This window comes from Trachemys scripta, chromosome 8 (genome assembly GCF_013100865.1).
Source record: "Trachemys scripta elegans isolate TJP31775 chromosome 8, CAS_Tse_1.0, whole genome shotgun sequence".
Taxonomy (NCBI): domain Eukaryota; kingdom Metazoa; phylum Chordata; order Testudines; family Emydidae; genus Trachemys; species Trachemys scripta.
In genome coordinates this window covers 38,124,682-38,139,293 of record NC_048305.1, presented here as the reverse complement: position 1 = coordinate 38,139,293, position 14,612 = coordinate 38,124,682, and the positions used below count along the sequence as shown (strand labels likewise).

The 14,612-nt window shown below is 50.8% G+C and overlaps 1 protein-coding gene across 3 annotated transcripts in view; it reads right to left on the bottom strand.

Annotated features, from left to right (window-relative positions):
* Window positions 1–14,612, bottom strand: part of RELL2 (RELT like 2) — a 63,461-nt gene that overhangs the window by 39,439 nt on the left and 9,410 nt on the right. For all 3 annotated transcript variants that reach the window (XM_034778661.1, XM_034778663.1, XM_034778662.1), the window contains exon 5: window positions 13,326–13,514. In XM_034778661.1, coding sequence (XP_034634552.1) covers window positions 13,326–13,514 — 189 coding nt within the window. The remainder of the gene's footprint in view (window positions 1–13,325; window positions 13,515–14,612) is intronic.

The window sequence follows — 14,612 nt, the reverse complement described above, 5'->3', positions numbered from 1 at the left end:
CGCCCCAAGCAAAAAAAAAAAAAAAAAAAAAAAAAAAAAAAAAGCCGTGATCACGATCTGCGGCGGCAATTCGGTGGGAGGTCCTTCGCTCCGAGCCGGAGTGAGGGACCGTCCGCCAAATTGCCGCCGAATAGCTGGATGTGCCGCCCCTCTCCGGAGTGGCCGCCCCAAGCACCTGCTTGACAAGCTGGTGCCTGGAGCCGGCCCTGGTCGATGGGAGAAAATCTCATTGGGGGTAGAGTACATGGGTCGACTGGAGAGTGATCTGCAGTCGATTTGGTGGGTCTTTCCTAGATCCGCTAAATCGACTGCCAGTGGATTGATCTCAGAGCATTGATACCGGCTATCGTGTAGACCTGCCCTGAGACACAGCCTAAGATCAAAGCTGATAAGAATCCTCTGCACAACCGTGATGTGCAGCAACCAGAATCCAGACAAGGCTGACCTTGCCTGGCCAACAGGGAAAGTCTGCCAGCCTGATCAGGATTGGTGAACATGGCATTGTATGCTTAGTATGTGTATTCTGCTTGGTAATTGTTAATAAATAGAGGATAAGGATACTACTGTGTAAGGCTCTTTCAAGTCCCGCAGACCCGCAAAGTACACCCTGAGCACTAGGAACTGGGTAAAGGTGGGTTCCTCTACAGTGTGTGAGTAACAGAGAATTTTGTGTGGGTAACAAATTTGGTGGAGAGAATGTGGGCAGCCTAAGGTTGTTTGGACCGAATTGATCTAGCCTAACACAGTAATAGCAGCAGAATACCAGTGACATTTTGTCAAAAAGAGTCACTACCTGTTGGCAGAATGTTTCACCCTGAAGCAACAGGAGGGAAAGGAAACAAAGAAAAGGGATCAGGAGGAGTGGGGGTTAGCTGAAGACCCCACCCTCCTTGCTAAATGGGTAGCAGAATGGGGGGACAAGATTTTTTCCAGGGAAGGGATGCCCTTGAGTCTGCTTGTAAGGGCTTTGAAGCATTCTGTAAGTGCATGAAGCCAAAACCAAAGAAAAAGACTATCAAAGCAGCAGCAGCATGAGCATTATGGAAAGCTGTCACCAATCTCTCCAATCTGGTAGCACGCCAGGAAAGACAACTGGAGGATTACAAAGAGCGTGAACAACTGAAACTGAAAGTAGAAAACTTGAATGGGGAGATCTCTACATTGCAAATGAAACTGGGGGATGCTCAGGCAGCTGTCAGAATGCTGTTACAAGAAATAAGGATCAGGCCCAGACAAGCAGTGACCATACAGTCTGCAGGCAGCGAATAGAGAAATTGGAAAACATGTTGGGAGCCCAGAGGAGCATAGTAGCAGCAGTAAGGGGAGGCGTGAGTGTGGGCATGGTGGATACAGACACCTGGGAGGACACTTGGAATGGGAATAGTTGGATGGATCCTGAAGAGAGAGATCCTGGATGCTCATACTCCCCATGCCCTCCGATGCTTTTCCTGAAGGGCCCTATGACCCTGCAAAAAGGGAATTGCAGGATTTGAAATTAAAAGCACAGCAACTCAATCTTGTGGCTTGTTACCACGAGGGTGGTAACAGGAACAGAACTTGACCCAAATGATGCACAACAATGAAGGGAAATAAGGCAAAATATTACAGAGATTTCTGATTTTACCCCAGATCAGGTACGGGCGGCTGCTCAGTTATTGGGACCCCTAGAAAGGGACACGTGTCTGGATTGGATGGTGAAGCTGTTGGCACAAACTGAGTAGAGGCCAGCAGATTATGAGGTTCTAGCCCAGGCCTATACTAGTGCTTCTGCCTGGACAATAATATGCAGTGCTGAGAAGCGGTTAGGAATAAACTGTGTTCTTGCTACCAGATGGGACTGAATGTATGGGTGACGGGTATCGTAGGCACAGGAAGGCTTTGCCTTCCCAAACAGCCTGACGTCCCCCTGCCCATGCTCCACCTTCAGGCCCCTCCTGCCTACTGTTCCCTTTGTGCTAGAGGCTGGGGCAGACAGGCTGGGGGCTGCAGTGTGCCCATGGGGCCGTGCCACGCCACCCGTCCTCCTAGCACTGGGGCCTCGCTGCCTGCCCAGTGCTGGGGATGGGGGCCGCTCTGGCCGCACTGCCTGCCCACCCGCTCAGCGCTGGAGCTGGCAGCTCAGCCGGGGGGCACCTTCAGGGGCAGCGGGGCCGGCCAGCCGGTGGTTGGGCCCAGTGGTCTGGCCCGGGGTGGCTGGATGCCGGTCGGGGATTGGGCCAGGCAGCGCGGCCTGCGGGGGGCTGGGTCCACACTGCCAGGCGCTCTGGTGCTCCGTGACTGGGGACACTAGCCTGGGGCAGGGACCAGCAGCCACCGTGTGTGTGTGGGAGGGGGGCAATAGGCAGGGGCCAGTGGCCACAATGGGTGCTGGGCTCTGGTACACGCAGAAGGGGTGGGGCCTTGGGTGGAAGGGGCAAGGCTGGGGTGCTAGCCTCCCCAAGCCAGGGGTTCACCCACCTCCCATGACTGGGTGAAGGAAGTAATGAAGGATCCACCATTGTGGATTTAGCCAACGGGTTCCTATGGGCACATAGTGAAGAGCCAGCAGAAACATCCATCCCCTCCATTAATGCTATACATAGGTGTGCGTCTGTAAAGGCCCCAGAAGGAGGACAAGCAGAAGAAGAGAGCACATGGGTGGACAAGTTTCTTGGGGTATGGGCTAAACATAAATTGGAGTGTAGGAAAATTGATGCTGAGGTTTTAATTTGAGGGCTTGACCCCCTTCCACAGCGTCAATACAAGTATCCTCAGGAGGCAGAGGAAGGAATAAAATCTACCCCTGAAAGTTTGTTAGAACAGGATGGTATTATGCAAATGGCTAGTACTAATAATGCCCTGATTTGGCCTGTACTGAAAGGGGATGGGGAAACCTGGCGAATGCCAGTGGATTTTAGAGCATTAAATGCAGTAACCCCTGCCACTGCTCCAGTAGTGGCTAAGTACCAAGAAGTAGTTGCTGCGGTAGAAGCCGGGGCACAGTGGTGCTCAGCAATAGATTTAGCAAATGCCTTCTTTGCCATTCCCTTGCACCCTGAGTCTTGGTACAAATTTGGTTTCACTTACAGGGGACAAGAGTTCTGTTTCACAAGTGTCCCCCAGGGTTTTCATAATGCACCCGCAATTTGTCACTCCCATGTGGTTAAGATGTGGGGAAAATTGACACCTGAAAACCAAAAGAGAGTAATTTCCTATGTTGATATATTGGTGCATGGGGACAATAGGGAGGAGGTTGGTAGGATCACTGAGCAGGTGTTACAAATCATCCAAGATGCCGGATTCAGGGCTAGCAGACCCAAGGCCCAACTGGTAAAGCAAGAGGTAAAATATTTAGGGATCATATTGGGAAAGGAAAGATGAACCCCAGATCCACAACTGGTAGAACTGATTGGAAAACTTCCTGCCCCTACTGATATGGCAACCTTAAGAGCTCTTTTGGGAACCCTAAACTTCTCGAGAGATTTTATTGAAATGTCTGCTGACAAGAATCGCCCACTGTATTTTCTCCTAAAGAAAGGACAGCAATGGGAGTGGGGGCCTGATCAAGCAAAGGCATTACTGACCCTGAAACAGGATTTGGCACAGGACTTAGCATATCCAAAGGTGAGAGAACCATTCATCCTGCAACAGGCTAGTACTAATGTAGTGCTGGGAGCAGCGCTGTTACAGAAGCAAAGCACAGGGAAATTACAGATTGTGGCCTATGGGTCCAAAACACTGAATTACACTGAGCAAAATTTCCCCCCTGTGAGAATGAGTGCTGGGCCTTAGTGTGGGCCTTGCAGCATTGGGAGTATATAATTGGAGGGTCCAAAGTCATAGTACAAATAGTACATTCCCCACTGAAATACATATCAGGAAAAGTGCAGGAGGGGCAGGTATCTGATCCTAGGTTGGCACACTGGACTCTGGCCCTTGTAAATCAAGGGACAGCTGTAGAAAAGGGAAAGATACTACCCCCCGTACCATACAGCCTTGCAGTGCAAGGGCAGGAGCATGAGTGTCCCCTGCCAGAGTATAAAAAGGTGGAGTGACCAGTGAAATCAGGACTTACCCTACAGAAAGCTCAGGAGAAAAATGGGGGCTGCTCAAGGAAATCGATTCAGACCAAAGCCCACACTTCATTGGGGAAACTATGCAGGAACTGTGTAAAATACTCAGCATTAAGCAAAGGTTACACATTGCGGGACGCCTCCAATCCTCAGGACAAACAGAATGAACTAACTGCACTCTTAAGGATGCTCTAAGAAAAATGGTAAAAGAAAATGGAAAAGATTGGGATGAAAAACTGCCTATGATTCTAATGGCCTTAAGGTCGGTCCCAGCAAGTCATGATTATACTCCCTTTGTAGCAATGACAGGAAGGGACATGAGAACACCCCAACAGTGGTGGCTCAATATAGATATTCCAGATGAGTGGCAACCCAAAGAGGCATTAACAGACATCCACAAGAAAATAGCAGAACAATTGGGTGTTAACATAAAAAAGATGGATAAAAGGCGGGTCTGGGTAAAGAAGCCTGTTGAATGGGAGGTTGGAGATCAAGTGCTGTATCGGAAATTTGCAGAACAAGATCATTCTTTGGGAATGAAATGGGAAGGCCCAGTAGACATTGTGGAAAAGGCCAGCCCAACAGTATACCAGGTAGAAATCTGGTCAAAAAGGCTAAACAAGCCAAAGTTAAAATGTTCCATTTGTCACAGCTTACATCACAGAAAGGGGATTTCAAGCAGTTACCTCCAATTAGCCCCACCAAGGGGAGGGGGGCATTAGAATTTTTTATTTTTTTGTCTTTCAGAGTTCAGAAGAACACAAGTGACCTGGACACCGTGATTAAGAAGCTGCTGTTGTGACTGTGTGTGTATGTGTGTTATGTTACATGTTGTTTGTCTGTTAGCAAACCAAATTCGCTGGGCTGTAGACATTGATGCAGTAAATGTATGGAGAAATGATTTCTGGATGATGATAGAATGTTGGATTGATCCATCAGTATTCAATCACACCAGCTGTTGCTTGTGTTGGGAAAAGAGGTTTGCCCATTACTATAACATAATGGCTGGTGGGCTATCACCAGAAGCCCCATTCCAATCTAGGTTGTCATTAATGACTGGATACTCCAACGCTATGATGGGAAATTGCATGGGACCAAAAGCCACAATATATAATATTGACTGTCTTAAACTCACAGGAATAAGAAGGGGTCAATCCTCTTAGGATCCCTGTATTAACCCCTAAATGTGGGATACTGAAGGTCATAGGGTTTGCTTGGCAGACAGGAGGGGACATTGATATTAGGATGTTAATGGGGTTTAATAAGCCTCACCTGCTTCAAATATCAGAATCAAGGCCCAGCACACTATTTCCTCAGGACAACAATTGCAAATATCAGGAAACTGCACCAATGCACCTTTGCAGGTGGATAGCCAAGATATCGGTGAAATGGGACCCCCAGAATGGATTAAAGAAACCCAGGGCACTTTCATAATATCCCTGCCCAACTAGGCGAATATGTTTTGCAAAACATCTGAGTAATTTTAAATTTTAAAATAATTGCCACTGAACCTGATATACAAAAATCAAGAAGACATCTATTAAATGAACCACATGTGGTAAAATTGGATCATAGAAAACAAGTTATTATATCACCAATACAATCTCTAATGCAAATTGAGCTGGACCTCACTGGGTTAAATGTGTCCAAGGACATACCCCAATGTGCCCCATATGTACAAATGCTCTATAAGGGATGGGCAGCATGGTTAAAACCAACAATGGAAAACCATTGACATGTTTCAGTGTGTAGCCCATGAAAATTTGGGATATATGTTTGATGATCAAAATTTACAAGAAAGAGATGAATGTTTCTATGTTAAAGACAAAAGAACCCAAAGATGTATGTTTGATATATTCACTGAACAAAAGTTGGCTGTTGTATATGCAGGAAGGAGATGTGTTTGTTTTAGAAGTCATTGTCCAATGGTAGGAATAGAAGATAAGGAATTGTATTTTATGACTTATTTAGTTAATAGATGTTTTTGCAATATTACAAAGATTAAAAGTTGTGATTTTGAATACTATATACCTGTATGGACTGTAAAATACTTGAAGTTTAGACCACAATTGTATCACAATGTAACACCTGTAACCTTATGCATGACTATGACCATGATAAGAAAATTGTTACATTTGCATTTACAAGATATTGCACAGACAGGAGAACAAATACGTATTGAAGTACAACATGATAATACAGAAATCACTCATGTACTGAAAACTATTGCAGATGCAGGACATCACTCCTAGTGGGAAACATTATTAGGGTGTGTAGTGAGGCGGAGTGGCTTCCCACAGACCCAGAGAGGGAGGGGCCACTTGCAGAGCCCTGGTGGGTGGAGCCATGCTGTACTCACCCCTCCCACTGGAAGTCAGTGGGAGGGACAGGACATACAAAAGGCGAGTCTGCAAGCTCAGTTGGGTGGCAGCCGCTGAAGGAGCCAGACGTTTCCTGCCTGCTCCTGAACTGGGAGATTGCTGTGGACCCCGGCAGTGCTGAGGACTGGCCAACACTGCCAGAGCCACACACTGACCAAGCCGAGGAGGAGTTGCCGGGACTGCTGCTGGCCTTCTACCCGGATGATGCAGAGGACCCCTTACCTACCCAGGTATGCCCTGAGAGGGAGATAGGAAGTAGCCCAGGGGAACTAGACAACTGTCTAGTTGAGAGCTGGCCTGCGACCAGGTCAGCGTGTTGCGGGAGGATCCCCACTGACCCAGTGGTGGACCCCTCCACCACTCCTAGGGCCCTGGGCTGGGATGCAGTGGAGTTGGGCAGGCCTGCATCCCCCCCTGCCACTCCACCCCACCCCACCCCACCTTGGGGTGACAGTACTCCCCCTCCATAGGCCAGGAGGCCTGCATCCGCCTACTGTCCACCGAGTGAGAACACTAGGCTCTAACCCTGCCTGAGCTCTCCTAGACTGTGTTTGGGTGCTCTACTTCTGCCCTAGACTGTGTTTGGGTGCTCTACTCCTGCCCTAGACTGTGTTTGGGGGTTCTGCCTCAGCCTGAGCCCAGAGGATTTGTTGCCTCACCCTGACTAAGGGCCTGGGCTCTGGACTGTTGGTTTGTGGCTTGGACCTGAGTGCAGACCCGAGACCCAGACTCTGTACCGCCCTGCCCTGACTAAGGGCTCAGTTTACTGTTTATTTGCCACTCGCCCCTGAGTGTAGGTCCAAGCCACCGACCTTTCGCTGCCCTGATTGTGGGATAGAGACCCTAACTGCCTATCACTCTACCCAGACTGCCAACCAGAGCTACAGGCCGAGAGTGACTCAGCTAATTCCCCAACCGTGAGCAACGCCCTGCAACGTAGTGAAGCGGAGTGGCCTCCCACTGACCCAGAGGAGGAGGGGTCACTGCTAACCCACTACAGGGTGGTCACCTTCTGCAACTAGTATGCTAAATATAATGGTTCACCCCATTGTGATCATTGGAATCCAATTGGCTTTATTAGTGAGCATAATAGCTTTGGCTTGCTGCATGAAGAGATCTGTCTGAAGCATACAGGAAGCTGGCATGCAAAGTCAAATAAGGCTCTTGTTAATTATACCCAGGAGGCAAGCCCAAGCTTAGCAGGTGGGGGGGAGGGCTAGCTCAGTGGTTTGAGCATTGGCCTGCTAAACCCAGGGTTATGAGTTCAATCCTTGAGGGGGCCAGTTAGGGATCTGGGGTAAAAATCTTTCTGGGGATTGGCCCTGCTTTAAGAAGGGGGTTGGACTAGATGACCACCTGAGGTCCCTTCCAATCCTGATATTCTATGATTCTAGGTCTGAGTATTAGACTCCTGTAATAGTAATGATGGCTTTGGTAAAAGCATCATTAAGGAGGGGACTGTAAGCATAAGGCCTTTTCCTGTAGCCCTATTGTAAGGCCAAAAGCCTTTGTCTGCAGCCATATTAGGAGAGCAATAGCCATTAGCTAAGAAGCAGGAAGGCACATCCTCACATTCCATCTAAATGACATTAAAACAACATAATATCAGGCTGTTAAGAAGGTGGTCCTGTCCTAATAGCACCCACCATCACCAGATAAAGAAACAGCGCTTAAGATGGTTAAAGAAAACTTAGTTTGATAGCATCCTGTCTGGCAAGAAATCACTTATCAATAGTTGTGGTTGTGAAATCCTCATTTCTTTATTGTTTTATCTTTATGGTCCCCACTTCTCTATTGTTTGTCTGTATGATCTGTCTGGTTCTTTGATTGTTTCTGTCTGTTACATAATTAATTTTGCTAGGTGTACATTAATTAAGGTGGTGGGGTATGATTAGGTTAGAGAATTTTGTTACAATATGTTAGGATTTAATAAAATGTTTGGTTAAGGTATAGCAGGACTCAAGTTTCAATATATAAACTGGGGTCCAAGAAGGAGTCCAGCAGAAGGAACATAAGAATAATAAGAAGGAAAGGCCTGGAAGAAGAACTCACCTGTAAGACACAGACTAAGATCAAAGCTGCTAAGAATCCTCTGAACGACTGTGATGTGCAGAATCCAGATGAGACTGACCTTGCCTGGTCATCAGGGAAAGTCCACCTTTATAGCATTGGTGAGTATAGCATTGTATGCTTAGCACATGTATTCTGCTTGGTAATTGTTAATAAATAGAGGATAAGGATATTACTGTGTAAGGCTCTTTCACAGGTAAAAGGTCCTGCAGACCCACAAAGAGTACGCCCTGAGCCCTAGAAATTGGATAAGGGGTGTGTGTGTCTAAATTAAGAGGATTACACCTTGAGCCCTAGGAACTGGGTAAAGGATGGTGCCCCCTAGTGTGTGTAAGTAACACAGAATTTTGTGCGTGTAACAATGCAGCCCAGAACCAAAGGGCTACTGCTTTGACTTTGGCCATTGTCTGTTGAGGCCCAGGACAGTTAGGTAGACTAATTGCGGTGTCAGCATACTCACAATCCCCCCCAGAGGGGGACAGGGTGTGCATACACCACCACACCATCCAGCTCCATCATGGTGCCGCCCTCCAGCCTTGGACGCCTCGTTCACATCCTATTGCTGTGCCGGCGCCCCCTCCAGTCTCTGACCCCTAGCTCTTTTTATATTTTCTTTCAACATACTGTAATTGAATCCTGAACTCTCATTCTGACTCTTCTTCATGCTGGTACTCATGTCTGACCCCATGAAACCAACTCCTTCAGATGTTACTAATGACCTCTGACTTCCACAGGCCATCTGATGTTGGACCTCAGACCCTCCACACCACTTCAGCATGCTGACAACTGACCTCTGACCCTCTTCATGCAAACACCTTCATTATGCACATCCTGAACTCCCCACACCTTGCTCCTGCCCCTTGGCCATGCTCCTCCTGACCCCGATTTCCTTGCTCATGCCCCTTGGACATGCTGCCCTCCCTAACCCTGATCCTGAACATTTCCCTTCATGCTTTGCAGAATGGCTGATGCTGTCATATTTGTCCTGCTAGCTGGACAAAAAGCTCTGAGAGGCTGACAGACAGCAGCCGCCCGTTTTAACCTCCTGGTGTAAGATGAGACCAGCCTGAAATCATCCTCCAAAGAGGGTACCATTTCAGTTGGGAATACCCTCTCAAGGGAGAAGGCGTGTGTCTCTCTCCATTTGTTTATCCCTCACACCAGTTGGTATGAAGGTCATCCAGTTAACTTTCCTACTGACACGCATAGGACAGTCCGACGTGATTTCCAAATGGTGCATTGCCCTGTCTGGCTCGGCTTCTGGAGAGAAGACATTTCCTCTAGCAAGTGGAGCACTTGACCCTTCTCCCCTCCCCAGTGCCCAGTGGCCCTGCAAGCCATGAATTCTGAATGGAACTTCCCCGAGTGGCTTAGCCAGCCTCTGATGGAAGAGGGGCCCAGCATTGCCCTTCCTTGACACATTCAGCCATTTATTAGTGCTGCTCCACTCTGCCTTTTGCAAGAGTCACTGGAGGCTGCTGGCAGCTTGTCCTCAGGCCCTGCCTTAGGTCCCTTCGCCCCTGACCCCAAAAGACCCCTGGCACCAATAGTGGTGTCAGGAGTCTCCTGCCCCTGCATATCAGGAGAGCACAAGTCACCTGCTGTGGGTCATTGGGCCCGTGAGCAAAGGGCATTGTGCTGACTATCAGCGAGCATGCATCACTCAGCCAGCAGAGCCAAGCCAGGGAAGTTGGAACTGCCTACTTTCCCTAGGGGGAGAGGACATCGGGATCGGCTTCCCTTTGGCTTTTTATGGAAGGCAAGTAGTCACTGGGCGCTGGGCAGAGGAGAAGCTCTCTCTCTGCCAATATGGATTGTAAAAAGGCAAGGGGTAGGGGCACTTGCCTGAGAGCAAGGAGACTTGGACTCTGATCTTGCTCTGCTATTGGCTCATGGGGTGACTTTGAGTGAGACCCTGTCCTCTCTCTTTCCTCAAATTGATATTAATGTAAGAGGCCAGTGTTGCCATGGATGGACACCCCTCTCTCTGCATAGACACAGTGCTGTGGGGTGGAGCCATAAAGTAGGGGGCCACTAATGCTCATGTTGCCAGGAACCTGTTGGGCTGCATTAACTAAGAGGGGAGGAGTAAGGGGGCAGGAGAGAGACTCTCCCCAGGACCCCTCTTTTCTCCCTTTCCACTGTGAACCCTAAGAACCCCTTTAGTCCAACTGCCACAGGACATACCCAGGGGTGGTGAGTTATATGGACCCGTGGTGCCCAGGCTCCAGCGATATTCAGGGCCCCAGCTCCACCAATGGTCAGAGCTGGGTCTCTCCCCGGCCCCCACCTGCTGCCCCCACATGCCTCCTCTGGGCCCCGGAATGTCCCTGCCTCAAGCGGGCGGCTGCCCCCTGCAGCTCTGCGCTGCGCTCTGCTCTGCCGGCTCCCAGCATCAACTGCTGCCGCAGGGTACTAGTGCCAGGGCAGGCTGACTCTGACCCTGCCCTTCCGCCTCGGACCCTTCCCTTTTCCGGCGGGACCCTCCACCAGCACAGGGGGCTCCCCTGCCCGCAGTCATGACTCCTGCCCCACGCTGCGCAAGGAGCAGCCCCATCCCCCACCCCCCGTGAGGCTACAGTGAGGGGCAGCAGCAGGGGAGGAGGCGCACACATGATGGCAGCCCTCCCCCGCACCCTGGCATCCACCACAAGTGGGGGCTTCCTGGAACTGAGAGGGGTCCTAGGAGCACGTGCAGTGACAGTGGCGTGAGGTGAGTGTGCTGCCGGGGGGAAAGGGAGGCCTCTCCCCTGGAGCTCGCTGCTGCCAGTGGGGAGAGGGCTGGGGGGAGTCCTCCTCTTTGGCCCCAGCCCCGGGGCAGCCTGCCTCCGCCCCAAACTCCTCATCCCCAGCCCTGCCCCATCCCAGAGCCCACCTCCCCAGCTAGAGCCCTCACCCCCCTACACTCCAACCCTCTGCCCCAGCCCTGATCCCTCTCCTGCACCGTGAACCTCTCTGCCCCAGCGCCACCCCCACAGCTCTCTCCCCTGCACCCCAACCCTCTGCCTGAGTCCCTCCCAAACCCCTCATCACCAGCCCCACCCTAGAGCCCTCACATTTTTACATTATTTTTAAAATTATATATTGGCTTACAAGGCAGGTGTGGTGGGGCAGGACTTGGACCCATTCTGGGCACCACCAAAAATTATACAAACCTGCCACCCCTGCACAAACCCTTGTATCCAAACAGTACCGCCTATGGTATCATGTAAAATTGCATGACCTGCTGGTGCCGGCGCTCAGTGTGTGATGCATGGACAGGCTGCAGATAAAGAGCTGTGTATGTGGGCTGGAAACAGCTTCTTAAAATATGTCCTGGAGGCAGCTGCTAAACAAGCCTGCCCTTGGGAAAGGGAGGTAGATTTACCTGGTGGCATGGCTTGATTACAAGCAAAGGGCAATGGAAATACATTGATGGCTCAGGGAAACAAAGTGATTGAGCCAATCAGAAAAGCAAATTGGGCAGGGGATGAGGATGACAGCATGGCGTTTGCATGCCACCGGGGGAGAAGCACTCTGTCTGCGCTGTGCACTTGGAAGAAATATATTGCAAAGGTTTCGTGGACGATAAAAAGCAGTGGAGAGAAGCCCTTAGTTACCCATCACTTAGAGCAGCGGTTCTCAAACTTTAGCAACCCAAGGACCCCCATTTTGATTTTAAAATTTTTGCGGGCCCCCAAAATCCCCCCACTCAGCCCCAGGTCCTGCCCCCCCTCCCCCCCCTCCCCCAAGGTCCCACCCCGTCTCTTCCCGCCCCCACTCCTCCCCTGCCCCTCCTCTTCCCTGCCTCTTCCCCCCCTTCCCTGATTGCACCCATCCCCCGAGTGCACCCCATCCCCGCTCCTCCCCCTCTCTCCCAGCACCTCCTACACACCACAGAACAGCTGTTTCCCGGTGTGCAGGAGGCACTGGGAAGGACGGGGAGGAGTTGATCAGCGGGGACCGCGGACCCCCTGGAGTACCAATTTGAGAAACGCTGACTTAGAGAACAAAGGGGTCAGAACCCTCTGATCCTGTGAACGGTGGAGCCTTCTGCCTCAGGGCCAGGCGATGCTGACAGCTTGATGGAAATGAGAAACCTGCTTAGGAAAAGATTATAGCTTGCTAAAGTTAAGCTGTAGTCACTAGAAAGACTGTTTTTTGTTTGTAACCAGACCTGTCTTTTTCTCTTGCTTAGTATCACTTAAATCTCTGCTCTTTATTAATAAACTTATTCTTAGTTTTACTATAAACTGCCTCTGTGCTGTGGATTAAGATGAAGTGAGTGTCCGCGGCTGGGCTAACGGGCTAGTGGGGTGTACTGTTTCTTTGCAGGCAGTGAAACTTATCATTTCTGTGAGTGTCCAGTGAGAGGGACTGGCCACTGCTTGGGACATTGCTAGGGAACTCAGGAGCTGGGGTTTGTTGACAGATACTGCAAGGTGAGGCTTTGACTGGCAGAGTCGCGAGGAGCTGGTGGTAAGGCAGGCTGGCATGGCGGCGAGCTGACACACAGTTCAAGCACCAGCAAAGCTCTCCCTTGCTAAGGCAGAGAAGTAACACAGAGGCTTACGGTTCTGGGCTCCCTGAGGAGAGCGTCACAAACAATAACTGCTAAGGCTGACAGAAATGTGGTGGAGACACAGTGCAGAAGGGAACATCTTTTATTGGATCAGCTTCTATTGGTTGAAGGAACAAGCTTTCGAGCTACACACCTTCCACCAACAGAAGTTGGTCCAATAAAACATATTACCTCACCCTCCTTGTCTCTTTCAGAACCTAGGGCCAACCTGGCTACAGCACCAGTGCAGACAGACATGTGGTGGTCAGTCTCACCAAGTACCTGCCCACGGAGAAGACCGTGGTCTCTCTAGGGTGCATCTTGCCTTTGCCGTCCTTGGATCTGCCTTGGCGGTGCAGTGGGGGCCTCTTCCTCTTGCTGCAGTGAATACATGGTGCCTGTGTGGAGCCAAGGTGCACTGTGTGGTGATGTGGCAGGCCCCCATCCTGGCTGTTACGATGTGGACAAAGGCTGCAGTAGGAGACCAAACAAAGAGACAGTCAGTTCCTTTCACCTGGGGGACTCCATTCCTTGCTTCGGCCTGGCTTCAGGTCATTGTACTCTGAGAGGCAGCAGCTCTTGAGGAAATGCTCCTTTATCTCACAGCATGAGAGTAACAGGATGGAGGCAGGGAAGGCATGCGCCAGCTTGCCAGCAGGGCAGCATCCACATGGAGTCAAAGAAATGAGGCCCCCATATACTGGAGGATCTGGCTCCTCCATGGCTGAGCCATAAGGCCTCAATCTCTCCTCATCCTCATCAATGGCAAGATACTTTCCAGTCAGGCACTGAGTCTGAGTGGGACTGGCCAAGGAGCTGGAGCGAACTCAGAGGGCCTCAGAATGGAGTGCCTCCCATGGCACTGCTGATCCCTAAGATCTTTGTGTGATGGGCTCTGAAAGAGTTAACTGGAGCTTGAAAGGCCAATTAGCTCATCAGGTTACATCAGAAGGGGACACTAAGCTCAGTTAAGGATAATTCTCGGTGGGAGGAGCTGGCTGCTAAGTTTAAAGAGAGGAAGTCTGGGGCAGAAAGGGGCTTCAGAGGGAAACTCTGTAGTCCCTCTCTTGGCAGTAGAGAGACCAGAGACTGGTGGGGACCAGAAGGAAGCCTGGGGGAGAATTGGCCCAGGGATCCTGTCCTGAGTGGAGAAGTCTGGCAAGAGGCCAGGAGAGACACGGAGCAGCCTGCAGGGTGGAGCAGGCTGTGGCGGTGAACCGTGGTAAAAGGGCAGGGTCTCGGGGAGAGAGCCCTGGAAGGTATTTAGTGGAGGAGCAGTGCAAGGGAAGGAGAAGGATGAAAGGTGAAGCTAGGGTTACCATATTTTGTGCCTCCGAATGGAGGACACTCCATGGGACCCCGGCCCCGCCCCCAGCCCCGCCCACGGCCCGCCCCAATTCTGCCCCCTCCCCAAAGTCTCCGCCCCCTCCCCTGCTTCCCGCGAACATTTAATTCGCGGGAAGCCTGAAGCACGTAAGGGGGAGTGTGGGGGGAGGAGGCGCGGCCCAGGCTGGCCCCCCGGTGGCTCCAGCCTGGGTCGGCTCGGGCCCTGGGGTGCCAGCCCCGGGC